The sequence below is a fragment of the Miscanthus floridulus genome, chromosome 6 (genome assembly GCF_019320115.1).
Source record: "Miscanthus floridulus cultivar M001 chromosome 6, ASM1932011v1, whole genome shotgun sequence".
Lineage (NCBI taxonomy): Eukaryota > Viridiplantae > Streptophyta > Magnoliopsida > Poales > Poaceae > Miscanthus > Miscanthus floridulus.
The window spans coordinates 95344658-95359617 of record NC_089585.1 but is presented as its reverse complement, the minus strand read 5'-3'; the positions used below and the strand labels follow the sequence as shown (position 1 = coordinate 95359617).

Genomic DNA, 14960 nt, shown 5'->3' with positions numbered 1-14960 from the left:
ATTGAATTTGACAAAAAATTCAAGTTTTGTTTTAACAAGCCTATTCACCCTCCTCTAGGCTAACCAGAGATCTTACAACAACTCTCACGTACAAGCATTTATTTCTTTTCCGTTGCAATGCACGGACATATTTGCTAGTCTATATCATATCTATATCTATATTTATATACTAAAAATAATATTAAAGAGAAAAGTGATTTGTATCATATCTATTTTGACTCTACAAATTAATAGTCACTACCAAACCTGATTTGTTATGATTGTATTTGTGTAAACGTATAAAATACTATATATATTTTAAGTCAGTTATGTGATTATATTTGTGGTAAATTCTCTCTTATCTTTTGTAAAAAAATCACAACAAATAATAATACAATTACGATAAGTCGATACTGCAGCGAGATACAATATAGACCTAGAGTCATAGACTAGAGGCCCCACCAGGGCATTGGGCGAGAGGTGATCCCACCCGGGCATAGAGCGAGAGGCGACCCCACCAAGCCGTGGCCCCACGGTTTCCTGATTTCCTCCGCCTCGATGGTCGTCTGGTCCTCCCTCCTCCTTCCCTCCCTCGCTCCAGCGAGTACCGACGCCTCCCACCGCTGGAGACCGTACTTTACTGGCAGTAATCTTCCCACCCGCCTCGGCGCCTCCTCCCTCTCTCCCAACCTCGCCCGCTCTCGCCTCGCTGTTCTCCTCTGTCACTTCTCCCGGAGAAGCGTGGCTCCTGCAGCCGGCCTCCCACCTGCTGCTCCTCCTCCGCGCGCCGAGCACCACACGACGCGACACGGCCGAGCACGGCCGCTGCCAGTCCGCTGCTTCCGCGGCGCCGCCGCTCCACTCTCGTGCTGCAGCTAGCGGAACGGAGATCCATGGGGACATGAACCAGGGTTTCTCCTCTCTGTCGGTGAGTGATCCTGGGTCCTGGCTTGCTTCCCGTGTTGCCCTGTTTTTCTGGGAGTAGGTTCCGCTCTCAATTCGGATCCAAATCTCTCATTCTCTTGGTTCGTAGGTCGTGAATTTGCGTGCTGCGCTATTAGTCTCCTACCGATCCCACTCACGGTTTGGTTAGGTTCTTCGTCCCCTTCAGTTTGGGAGGTTGAAATTAGTTGACACCGTAGGAGTAGGAGATGGGACTTCTCGTTCTACGTATCATATCCAAACAGTCAAGGTGCTGGTGCAGTTTGTTTTGCAGAATTTTCGCGTGTTTAATTAACTTCCGCTCGCTCGACGCAAGTCCGCCCTGGCCCTGCGAGCATCCGCCCTGATTCTGCCCATTTTGGCTGGAAATAGCTTTAGCTTCCGAAGCGGAGTTGCTGATGTACCTCTAGTGTTTTACTCCATTGCATAGTAGTTTATGGAATTCTGGACCGTATTGGGGCTAATGTATGTTGTGTGGATGGGCTGAGTCGCCGTGAGACTTTTGTTTGCTTCTTTCTTGGAGGTTTTACTGTGGTGCTCAATTCAGGTGAACATGAGGCTGGATCTAGACCACAGAATGCATGGTGTCATGCACCAACTGCACACGGTCCACAGATAGTCCCCAGTCATAGATGCCTTTAATTGACTGCGTGTCTTGACGAAATGAACAGTACCCACTGCTCTTGAAATGTACTAGGAATCTATGATGACAGTGAAACTGGACAGAGTTGGATGCAAATCTACTATTCCCGCAGCAGACTTTACACTGGAATTTTGTTGTGAGCAAAGGAAAGAGGCCCCATGGAAAGTTTCATGTGATTACATTTCAAGTTGGTTGCCTTTTTTAGGATCTAATTGACATCAGTATGCACATCAGCTGATAAATAAAGGATGTGATCCACTTCTAATACTTGCTAGCCGGCCAATGTAGATCACTAAATAAGCCTAAGTCGATGATAAAAAGTTCCCCTCTCTCCTGGAAGTGCTTATGTAGTCACATGTTCTCATGCTTTTCAGTTACATGTTACTATCAAGTGGCTTGTGGTTTTTGAGAGAAAAAGGTAAAAGGTAGTTGAATTATATTATGAAGTTTGCAAGTTATACTTAACTTTCAAACAAACTGTAACACTGATAGCCTTTGTTTTTTTTTTTTTTTGTTAACAAAGTAATGCCTTTTGAATCATTTGCTTCGTTACTGGATGAATTTAGAATTCAAATTATGTGAAACCTGAATTGCACAATTATTTTTGCAGTAGAATTTGTCTATAAATTGTTTGTAATGAAAGAGAATGCAAGGTTTCCATGCAAGCATTGTTGCAATAAAAGCTTTAGATTCTACAAAAACCTTCTAATGAGAAAGTTGTCAGAGTGGCTTCTTATCTTCTATGATTTTATATGAACATCCTCTTTTTGCACAGGTATGAACTAAATTTATCAATGGTCCTATTGAATACGGAGCTACTATTATAGGGCATATTCTGTCATGCAAATGATGGTGGCTGTAAGTTGTGATTAAGGAACTCCATTGTCTGAGAAATGGATGAAACACCATCTAGTTCTGGGCAATCCGAAGCTAGTTCATGTGAACCTAATTGGTGGCCACCAGACTTATTAGAGAAGATAGAGTCTGCTTCCATATCAAGGAAACAGGATGTTTTGGGTAATCTAAGGTCCTCATCCTGGAAGGCTTCTCAATTACTGTGGTCAACAGGATTTTATTCAGGGTTAATCCCTAATGGTTTCTATTCAATCATCCCGGTGAGGATTACTCTTTAGCTAAGTACTTTCCCCCCTTCTGGAGACATTTCAGTAAACCACACTAGATTGATTTACAACTGTTTGCAAAAGCATACTAATCACTTCTATTTATCAGTGTCTTTATTCAATAAAAAAACAAGTTTCTAAATATTAGGCATCAAGGGAAAAGTGATAGAACTTAGATACAGATTTCAGTACTTCATAATTTTTTTTGTTAGCTTTCTTCACAATTTGATCAATACAATGATTTTGTTCCTCTAAAGAAAACAGATAACAATTTAGTGAAAAGTTTTCTTTGTTTCAATTCTTTATGAGTTTGGGAGTTTGGTATTTTCATTTTCTCTACTGTTATGCTGCTAACATGTGATCAATTCATGCAGGATAAAAAGTTGAAGGAGACTTTCCCAACAATTCCATCACTAGACGACTTGCAAAATCTTGAAGCAGATGGGCTTAAGGCTGACATAATTATTGTAGACATTGAGAGGGATAAGAAGATTTTCATGTTGAAGCAGCTTAGTGCTGCACTTGTGAAAGGGTTAAGCTCTAGCCCAGCATTAGTGATAAAGAAAATAGCAGGTTTGGTAAGTTTTTACGTGTTATTTGGATACAGTTAACAATTTTCTGTCTTCCAATGTGCAATTCTTTGGATCTCAGTTTCATGAATTCATCACAACATCTATTGATACTTTTTATAGCTACAGAACATTTAGAGCTCATTTGTGTAATGGTGTTCAAATATTTCCATGGGAAATTTTGGACACCTTGCATTAGCCACACTAAGGGCATCCTTGCTGAAATGATGTTAAGAGTTACTAAGCATTGCCTTATAGTTTGTTCATGTGAAACTTAGCTTACTTTTCCCATAATAGGTTTTTGACTGCTTCAAGCGACAAAATCCTGATGCCTGTCCAGCAAGAGGCTTGATTGAAGATACCCATTTCTTTGGAAATAAAGGACCACAACTTCTAGGGCAGATAAGACATGGATCATGCCGACCCCGAGCTATTCTATTTAAAGTTCTTGCAGATGCCGTTGGCCTTGAGAGTAAACTTGTAGTTGTATGTCTACTTTAAACCCCTTTCTTCTCTCTCTATATAGTCTGTTCTTCGTTTTGCATATGTTGTTTGTGTTAAAATATAAGTTCAAAAATACTTACAATATGTCTTTCATAGGGTCTACCTGATGACGGTGCTGTTGGATTTGTGGACTCTTACAAACATATGTCTGTGGTAGTTTCGCTAAACTCTATGGAACTGCTAGTGGATCTTATGCGATTTCCAGGCCAGTTGATTCCGTTTTCAGCTAAGGCTATCTTTATATCGCATATATCTGCTGCGGGGGAAAGTGACTCAGCTGAAAATGACTCCTGTGATTCTCCCCTTGAGCCCAACAGCCCTCTTTATGGATTGTCTGATAAAGTTGAAGCTGAAGGGTATGCTTATGTATTAAATATTTCTCTCAGTTATGTGATTCAGGTCTTGTCTATGTTTCCGTATACTGTAAATATCTATCCTTGTTCCATAAAAAAAAATCTATACTTGTTGTAGAAAAAAACGCATATGGTTTTACTGGTTATTTTGCATGTTGAGTTGTTGACTTATTGAGTGTTTCACATATTTCAATAATTTAAAGGAAAAGGTCAAATACAGTTGAATTTCTATCTTGAACCTTCAAATAAATAGCAGTAACATAGGATTTTCCAAGGCAGATAAGTGATTGTCATCATGGCTTGCATTGTTGGGTAGGCTAATAGTATTCTACTCTGTAACACAAAATTCTAATATAGGCAATTATAGCCATAGTAATGGAAGAAAATGAGAGTACCCTGAGAATTATTCTATCATATTTCTTTGGAATAAAAGGTGTACTCCATAGCTGGAAGACATAGGTACTTAGGTTCTTAAACAGCTGTTCAGCAGCTCGTAGATACTTTACTGAAGTGAATCTTCACACTGGTAGCAATAGAAGCTGAGATTGTTAGTGGCATGAAGGGAAGTATATACAATATATGAGCATGTTAGACAGCAAAACTATATGGATAATTTCATTGTACTATGTTATTGTCACAAGGTGTGACATTTGAAAAGCATGGCTATAGAGGAATTTACATGCTCAGATACACGAGTGACCACCAGTCAGCTGTTTATATTCATACCTTTTCATCTCAGTTTTGATTATGCGCAAGATGAGAACATTTTGTCTCTATCTCAGTGCAGAATTGAATCTTCATCAAATCTATCTGGACGATCACTGTGTAATATGATGTTGAGATCAAGGACATTTTCTGAAGGGAAATTAAGGTAACACCTAATAATGATTTCATAGCTAGTTTATTGGAAAGCTTGTTTATATCATCACTAGATGATATATTCTGCAATTTTTTATGGTAGCTGCGTCTATAATTTGGTTCCTTGTTCATTACATTTGCTTATAAGGTCCTAATTCTGTAAACCAGCACGTCATGTAGTGAACCAAATATAGCAAATGCCTTTTGGAGGCGCAGCCAAAGGAGAGGAGTTGCCGAGGAACCCCGTGGTGCTAGTTCCAGGTTTCCATTTCCCATTCAACTCTAACCGTTGATCACTTTAGTCCAGTTCTCTTTATCTTTTGTATAGTTGCTTAAATTTCTTATCGTGAAACCTTTATTGCTGAGATGAGGACAAAAGGGTTTTTTAAATTATGGTTGAAACAATTCTAGGTGCTATCCGTTATGATAGGTGTGCAAGATTCCTTTTGGAGGACTAACCTTTGTTCTTTTTGGTTGATCTTCAAATATTCTTATGTTCCTTAATGAAGATATCACTATTGATATCATCATAACTTGGCATTAGTAGCCCCTCCAGAACTTGTGCCTTCAAACTGTTGCAAGTTTGACCCACATTATCTTCATGCAACTTATGGTCGGCCATATGAAAATGGTATTTTAAATGTGCTATGAAAATTACTTGTGATACTTGGGGTTGCAAGTTGGCTTTCTCTCTCTCTCAAATACACATGATAACTGTATCATTGCATTAAGGAGAAAGAAAAAATATCTACAAGACATGCAAACTCACACAACCTTACCTGTTCAGGTGTCCCACACGCCTAATACACAAAACAACTCGATCGGAACAACTAAAACGACCTTTAGGAGGCAGCTGCCATAAGCTGTTAAGGTATAATAGTCAAGGGTATTAGTGTAATCTCCTAGTCTAGTTTTTCTTTTTACCTTAACATAAGCCACTCCAAACCTTTTGAAACAACCTATGCCAGAGGTTCCCTTCTTGAAAATTCTTCTAAGAACAACCTGAACACTTGGTGCGGCACCATTAAAAACACATTCATTTCTGCATCTCCAAGCTTCCAAGGTGATCAACGAGTTTACTCCGCATTTTCAGTGTCCTGGAATCAAAGTATTAATCCTAAGCCACATTCACAGAATACCTCTTGACTCGTGCTGAGAGGTCCGGTAAACCAGAGCGGCGTAAGAGTAAATACCAAACTTGTCTGGAGAAGACAATTTGTCAAGCTATGTTGAATTATCTCATACTCTTGATCACATGAAGGGCACTGTTTTGGATGAGGCAGTCCTCTGCGGGCAATTCTATCAGAAGTCCTTCATCTATTATGCGCTACCAGCCATGGAAAAAGAAAAGACATTTCCAATGTTTTTGAGGCGTTGCCTAGTCGTCGCCTAGGCGTCGCCTAGGCGACAAGGCGTGGTCGAGGGCCTGGGCGTCGGGGTCGCCACGACCTCAGCGTGTATGGCGTCTGCCTCATAGGGTTAGGCGTCGCCTAGGCGCAAATGGCGTCGGGCGGACGCCTACAACCGCGCGGGCGCCCAGGTAGCTTCTTCGCGTGGGAAATCTAGCGCGCGAGTCATTCACCGCGAGTGCGGGCGAGGAAAGGGGAAGAGAGAAGGCGGCGGACGTACCTCGACCTCCGCTGGGCGCGGACTCTGCTCGTGTCCACCGGCCGGCCGCCCCTGCCGCGGAGCCGGCCCTGCATCTGGCCGTCCGCCCCTGCCGTGGAGCTTGTCGGGCCCTTCCGCCCCTGCATCTCCGCTTGACTGCGCCTCCGTCGGGCCCTTCCGCCTGGTATGCTCTGCTTGTCTGCTCTCTGCTCTCTGCTCTCTGCTTGTCTGCTCTGCTCTCTGCTCTCTGCGCCTCCGTCGGGCGCCTCCACTCTGCTCTGCTTATCTGCTTGCCTTTCGTCTGCTCTGCTTGTCTTCCGTCGGGCCCTTTTCCAAATCTCGTGACTCTGCTTGTACTGCTGCACTAGTATATGTATGTGCTCTGCTTGTCTGCTGTCTGCTCTGCACTAGTGCGGGAGAAGAGCTTTTGGAAAGGAAAGAAAGGAACGTGGGCTCAAGAATTGGCAACAAACGAGGTATCTATGTGCTCCACTAGTATATAAAATTCTAGCTTACAACGCCTTACAATGTGTGTATGGCGTCGCCTAGGCGTCCGCCACAAACGCCTAGGCGTTGTGAAGGGGGTCCGCCACAAACGCCTAGGCGTTGTGCTCAAGATTTCCATATAAGCTCCCAGGGCTCAAAATAAATAGCCCCATCGAAGAAGGTCATATAAGCCAATTTTGGTGAATACTGACTGGATTCCACAAATCTCCAGCGATGATCATCCTGTACATCTGGCTGTAGCTGCAGAATAGTGACCAAGTCCCATGCACCAAGAATTCCAGAGAGGGTTGCAACAGAAAAGTCATAATTGATACCCTGAATCCATCAGTTATCCATCAGGACCTCTCGCAGTACACCCGTTCTCTCTTCTCTTTCGAATTCAAGCGAAAAGATTGAGGGGCCATACCAGCGATGGATCTTCATTAAACCAATTATCAGTCCAAAATAAGGTGGTATACCGTTACCCACATTACATTAGCAACCATGGCAATTGGGCAGAACCGCAGAAGGCCTTGACCGAGGCATGAACTTTGGATAGGGAAAGCAGCCCAAGGTTTGTCAGGTTGCGTTTTGGCAAGACATAGCCATTGCATCCTCAAAGTCCATCCAAAGGATTTAAGATCAAGCCCTCCAAGCTCTTTCAGGTGACAAACTGTCCATGCCAAATAATGTCCACCGTTTGCCTCTTTTCTTCCCCTCCAAAGAAACTCTGGCGGATTTTGTCTCTAGCCTTGATGGCCCAAGGAGGAAGGTAGATAGACCACCATTGAGGTCATAACATACTTGACCTGAAACAGTCTCCAGCCTGACTCATAAGATCAGCCTTCCACCCTGGCAAAAGATCGGCAATACGGTTGATGAAGTGGGTCGGCTCAAAACCCACCCATATACACTTTTATGCAATTTCTAGTTCATTCTGTGCATGTGGCTGTAGATCAAATGAAGTGGGTCAATAAGTTGGTATGCACAGGCTCACTTGCATCCATAACAATATTCAAAGTTGTGTTCTAGTGGTCGTGTCAGTTTCTGGAAGAACCAGACTGCCACTTCTGTCCTGTGACTAGAATGTGTATTATGAAACCGATTTTGGTTGTTTCATGATTATGGATTTATGGTTTCCATGTTTTTCTCCATTTAGTATCTACACCTATTTTGACCTACTTGAGTGGTGACTTACATGATAGTTATGGACATTGATCGTTGTCTTTGAACCCAGAGTATCTGTGTACTTATTGGACTTCTCTTTTCATTTTCCTTTCCCTGGTGTAGTCCTGAGCATCCATTAATGAGAGCAAGGGGAAGATCTATACTTGGTGGTGAGAAGCAATCATTTCAAGAATACACAGAATCTGGAGCTGCTTCAAGGTTTGCCAATCATGCTATTTTAGGGTGTCATGTTCTTGATTCTTCTCGTCACTAATATGTTGTCCTGGTGTCATAAGTTCCACTCATTTGCTCCTTCAGTCTGCTTATTTTCATTTTATTCCCTAGCTAGCGACAACTGTATGATTGTGTATATCCATTTATCTAGGAAGTGGATACAAGATTTGTTCTGTCTTTACTGAGACCAACTTAGTGTTTGGGTTCTTCATAGTGCAAAGCTCAATTTGAAACTGCATTTCTACCCTATTCTTTTTTCCCTCTAACACGCAGGAGAGCTGCATATCATTATGTTAAGAGAATGAGTCTAAATGACCCGTACAACTCCTAGAGGGGCAAGACCATGACAACCGAAATCACCGGAAAAAAAGAAGAAATGACCAACAGCTATACAGTCAAGGCCATATGCTACAGAGCCCTTTGGCTCCCCGCTATACACCACAATTTGACCTCATCTCTAATATCCTGCATGATGGTATTGAAACTAGGCTGAGTTCCCAAAAAAACACAAGTACAAAACCATTCCTATGCTTCCATATCCACCATGCCACTGAGACGACCAATGAGTTGAAACCCTTGCGATAGTATTTAGGATTTTTACCATATTCTGAACTCCTATGGCTCTCAGTTGGTGGTGTCTGGTTTTATACCGACTACCAGATACGGGATACATGATTTGGGTTATTTGTGGCGCTGGAAAGACAAATTGCTTTGGCTTTTCTATTTTGTTAACTGGAATATGATTGAACCATGTGGCGTACTCGTCGCATTTCTCGCTCCAAGTAACTCAAAAAGTGTAAATTATATTCCATTTTGTAGTTTATATGTTATACGAAAATACCTGGCACTTTTAAAGTTAGAACCTAACTAATGTTTGGATCACTCTAGGCATGTGATGTATTTCCTATATTCTAGAAATCTGAAGACTGAACTGTGTGAACTAAAAGCCTGACATGACAAGTGTAGAGAACTTGGTTTGCAATGGTTGATGCAATAAAGTTTGAGCTATCTGGACTACATTTTGAATTGCTCTGTCAGGTTTTAATCATGGAAACCATTTGACAATAATCAAGAATTTTCGATAAATGAAATATTCAAAAGAATAGTTTTTGGTGTATTTTCTTTCATCCTTTTTCTAAACTATGAATGTGGCTATGAGTGCCACAGTAAGAAGTTCTGGCTTTTGTAGCTAACATTATCCAGATGGATGAGTATTCTTCTTCTTTTTTTTTTTTTGGAGAGCTCTTTTCGTGCTCTATAGAATACATGAAACTTCCAGTCTCACCTATATAGCCAATCAAAAAGGATGCTTGATTATGTGAGTACTTCAATAGCTGAGCACAGTTGTGGGCAAAATGTATGTGAAATGAGTTGTTTTCTGCCAAATTGCGGCTAGTGTTGTGGTCGAGGTTGGTTTGTGTTTTCTTCAAGTGGAGAGTGGGTATAAAATCTTCTGTTCGGTGTGAGTGGGTGTTGTACAGGTTCTAAACCCATCTCTTTTCTTCTTAATTCATAATGCAGCTCTCCTGCACGTTCGAGAAAAAAAGAGTTGTTTTCTTATGATTTGGCCGGCTGGGGTGTCAAGAAATCTTTACTAAGGGCAAAACAATTGTTACTTTTTTTCTTTCCCTATGTGAAACCTCTTTTTTTATGAATCTATGTGGAACCTCTTTTTATATGAATCTATGTGGAACCTCTTCTCATAAGTGTGAAAAAATATTTTGGTTAGCAATTCTGTTATTGAACACACAATCATATGCACTTGTAGATCAGATGGTCTTGAGGGCACTTCAACTTCTAATGCTCGAAGAATAAGGCGAAGAAGCATTAGCATCACCCCTGAGATTGGAGATGACATTGTGAGGTAATTCTAGTTTTGAATTATTTGATGATAGCTGATATGTCCATTTTTCCTTTTCATAATTCACTTATGGCATGTGTTGCTTTCACTGTATCTCATTTTTCACGGCATGTTTTGCCCATGGCTGAGCCTACATACTGGCTATCTGTTATCCTCATCGATCATCATACTGCTATGTTTTAATTTCATATACATACAGGTAGTCTAGATACTGTTATTGAGCAAGAAGCATTTATTTTTAATTTTAAACTGTTTAACAGGGCAGTTCGGGCTATGAACGAAACACTAAAGCAAAATCGCCTCCAAAGGGATCATGTCGAAGGTTCATGCTCATATGTTACGGAAGACCAAAGCAACGCCAATGACTGCCCAAATAAAGTATGCCTCTACAAGTTGCATTGTTTTCTTCTTCTTCTCCATATTGGTCCTCTGTATCTTGTGTGCACAAGGAAAATCTGTAGTGGAAACCACATCTTAGGTGGAAACATGGAAACCAATTCAGGAAACGTATTTCGATCACTCAAAAAATTTGTAACTTGGCACATCCATTATGCATGTATAGATAGATGTACTTAGTCGCACTTTTGCAAAAAAAGGGGTACATCTATGGATGTACTGTAGATGTGCCAAATTACAAATTTTCGTTTAGTGATCGAAATACTATTTTTTATTTGGTTTCCATTTTCCACCTAAGATGTGGTTTCCACTGCATATTTTCCTGTGCATGTAAATGTAATTGTTAGTTGAACCTTGGCAGCTTGGGCTTAAAATTTATATTCATGTTTAGGATGATGCATCTCGGGGAATTGGTGCTATTGACAGTGACTCAAGAAACCGAACTGGTTCTACTCAGAAGGCCGTGTCATTACCTTCTTCGCCTCATGAATATAGGGGTCAAGTTACCCCCAAAAATGATGATTTTATAAGTAAAGAGAAGATGGCATTGGCATGGAACAAAGTTTTCCAGAGCTCCCCATTTCTTAATAAACCTTTGCTGCCGTTTGAGGAATGGAACATAGATTTCTCCGAGATAACAATTGGCACGCGGGTTGGAATAGGTAAGTAACCTTGAACTTCCTCAACTATATTCACTAAAGTCTACAGTGTCCTTATTATAGCTTATATGCTCAATATCCTATCATATTCTTGTATTGCCAATTATGTTCTTTAATGTGCTGCAAAACCTGTTTAGTGCTTCTATTATGGTGTGCTCTCTTTTCACTATGTCCTTCACTATATTTGCATTGTTGTTATCTCATATTTCATTCTTCTGCTTAGAAATGACACAATTCTTTTCTGGTTGTCTTTTGACATTTTTGTTCCTGATTATAGGCTACCAAGCTATAACTATTTACTGAATTGTTTCATCAGGATTCTTTGGAGAAGTTTTCCGTGGTATATGGAATGGAACTGATGTTGCCATCAAAGTGTTTCTAGAACAGGATCTGACAACTGAAAACATGGAAGATTTTTGCAACGAGATATACATCCTGAGGTATCAGAAATTCTCTTGATTTTTTTACTCAATGTCCTATTTTTCATTATATATTAACACTAATTGTGGTAACTTATTCTTTCCTTTCAGCCGGTTACGACACCCAAATGGTAACCATCCCTTTTGACCGATGTGAAACAGTTCTCAAACTGCTCCACACTAGATACCTAAACTACCTTATTTCTTGTAAGATTGCTTTCTAACCGTGTGTGTATATATATATTTGTGTTCTGTAGTTATATTGTTTCTTGGTGCATGCATTACACCTCCACACTTGTCAATGGTTACTGAATATATGGAAATGGGATCACTGTACTATCTCATCCATATGAGTGGTCAGAAAAAGAAACTTAGTTGGCGTAGGAGGTTGAAAATTATCCGTGATATATGCAGGTATGATCTTTTCTATTGCAGAATAACTATTGCTCTATATTTTTCTTCTACCAATTTTTTTTAAAAATATTTTTTCTTTGTAGCACTGTTGAGCCTACCCAACTTGCTTGGGACTAAAAGGCTTTGTTGCTGTTGTAGCACTGCTGCATGCGTGAAGTGGAAAGTAGCATCTAATATGAAGATGCCATGTTAATGACATGATGGATGCTATTTTCCCATTTGCACAGCTCTAGTGTTACTGAGCAATTTGACCTTAAATGATATCAGCCTTTTTAAGACAATTGAATTAGTTATTTTCGTCACTTAGACTTTAATCCTGTCGACATGCCTTTTAATGAATTGTCTGAAAGATTATCTTGTTCACTTAAAAGGGGATTGATGTGCATACACCGCATGAAGATAGTTCACAGGGATCTCAAAAGTGCAAACTGCCTGGTGAACAAGCATTGGACTGTCAAGATCTGTGACTTTGGTCTATCTCGAGTGATGATTGATAGTCCTATGACTGATAATTCCTCTGCTGGCACCCCAGAATGGATGGCCCCTGAGCTTATACGGAATGAACCTTTTACAGAGAAATGTGATATATTCAGCCTTGGTGTTATCATGTGGGAGCTGTGCACATTGAGTCGCCCATGGGAAGGCATCTCCCCAGTTCAAGTAATCATTCATCCACTATTTTATCGATATAGTTGCAGCATTGACTGAAGCATGTGTTGCATTTTTATCCCTTGCCCAAATATACTGTTCTTCTGGCTCAGAGCCTGAGACCACTTTTAAAGTGCCTCTCTGATGCATTCATGTTCTCAATGTTCTTATGGTCGGGAAAGCTGTTAACTGACAGATGATCTGGGCAATTACAGGTGGTGTACGCAGTTGCTAATGAAGGGTCACGGCTTGAGATTCCTGAAGGACCTCTCGGCAGGTTAATTGCAGGTAAATACTTAGAGATCGCCGAGTTTTCTTGTGTGATTTAACTAAGTGGAGATCAGATTAATTAGAAACGTCAACTCATGTTGAGTTGATTAGTTTATATCCTGCTTCTGTTGCAGCTTAGCGACTACTGTTTTTCGTTTGGTGCAGATTGCTGGGCAGAGCCTGAGAATCGGCCGAGCTGCCAGGAGATCCTAACCCGTTTGCTGGACTGCGAATACACTGTCAGCTGAATGGAAGCTGCTTGCTCGTCCACCCAATTCCTGCACAGGTGAAAACATTTCTTGTATAAAACCTGTAAAAAAAAGGCTGCCGATTCTTGGGACTTGAGGTCACATATTGAAGCCCTGTGTTTTTTTACAACGACGACCCTTTCTCCCAAAAATGTAAAAAATGCTTCCCTGGTTATAGAAGAACATGTCTGGTTCGAGATGCATCGCAGGGCAAGCTGGTTGTTGTACCTTATTCTAGATAAGTAGCATGCCCTCGAATCAACCAAGTGATTGTTCTGAAGAATGTTGCCAGTGCTCTGAAGAATGTTGCCAGTACTCCGGGGAATATGGTAAGGAAGTGCACGGTGCGAACTGCTCCCTCTCGCCCCAAAAAGAATGTCATGCCATCCTAGATTTGGAATAAAAATATTATCAAAATTATATCTCTAATTAGGTTTATCATGAAAATATATTTTATTATTTATCCAATGATATATTGCATATCATAAATTCTTAGTATTTTTTATATATTTGGTCAAATTTGAGATCTATTGACTCAGGATTTGGAATCTACTTTTTCTTTTTCTTTTTCCCTTAGAAAAATAACTCAATCAAAATCCAATCATTGTTTTTGGACGGAGGGAGTAGGAAGCTATTTATCTCAACATGTAAGATGTCGAATTAGGCAATGCACTATCACATACAATTAAAATTTATTAGCACATGCAATTGTAATGATTATGTCAGCGAGACAAAATTATTTTGTTGCTCACGTCATCATACCATGTAATCTACTAATCTGCAATTCCCGCGGCAATACGCGGGGTGGGTATGCTTCTAGTTAATATAGAAATACATGTAAGCATAGACATATGCGTCATTAAAAAAAGTACGAGCTTTATTCTCTTATTTTTACACAATAAAATGTTATATGAGTTATATCTTTTAACACTGTTGGAGCTGCTCTTATAGAAAACCAGAGATTATTGCACAATTGTTTTTATCTTTTAAAGTTGAATTAAATATCCCATGCATTAACTTTCTACTTGGGAAAGAGAACCATATATCCCATGCGATCTAATTAGTTTTTCTGGCCATATGACATTGTGTTTGGTAGTGGTTCATACTCCTGTCCCAAATTAGTGCACATCTCGCATTAAGCAATTTTATGTTTGATCAAATAGATATAAAATAGTAATGTTTATGACACCAAAAATAGATATCATCAGATTAATCACATCATATATTTTCACACTAAACATATTTTTTTATAGATCTAATCAAACTTTAAGATTTGTTGACTCCTGTGCGAGATGAGCACTTTATGGTTTGTTTGGTAGGAGACCCGGACAACTTGCCTGTTGAAAAATATTGCATGAAAGTTGCCTGAAAATATGATGGAATATGCCTTGTCACTGGTGAGGCAATTTGGGTTATAGTCTGTTTGGTTGGAAGCCTATGCCTCATAACACCGTCTGTTTGGTTGGAAGTCTATGCCTTGGAACGCCGGTAAGAGAGAATAAAACATTAATCTGTGTTTAATGGCATTGTATATGGTTAGTTGAACTCTTAATGACTCTTTTAGATACTAACGATTTACAT

The 14960-nt window shown here is 40.2% G+C and overlaps 1 protein-coding gene across 2 annotated transcripts; it reads left to right on the top strand.

Moving 5' to 3' along the window:
* Window positions 1–538: 538 nt before the first annotated feature.
* On the top strand, window positions 539–13637 carry LOC136456364 (probable serine/threonine-protein kinase SIS8). Of its 2 annotated transcripts, XM_066456198.1 has the most exons (17): window positions 540–907; window positions 2340–2679; window positions 3060–3263; window positions 3552–3740; window positions 3855–4114; window positions 4899–4982; window positions 5138–5230; window positions 8354–8449; window positions 10233–10328; window positions 10586–10703; window positions 11113–11383; window positions 11697–11820; window positions 11911–11930; window positions 12057–12213; window positions 12585–12873; window positions 13077–13149; window positions 13297–13637. In XM_066456198.1, exons 2-17 carry the CDS (start codon window positions 2458–2460, stop codon window positions 13377–13379), a joined length of 2379 nt encoding a protein of 792 aa, XP_066312295.1. In that variant the 5' UTR covers window positions 540–907; window positions 2340–2457; the 3' UTR covers window positions 13380–13637. The 2 variants fall into 2 exon arrangements, with proteins under 2 accessions (XP_066312296.1, XP_066312295.1); XM_066456199.1 differs by lacking the exon at window positions 5138–5230 and having other exon boundaries at window positions 539–907.
* The last annotated feature ends 1323 nt before the right edge of the window (window positions 13638–14960 follow it).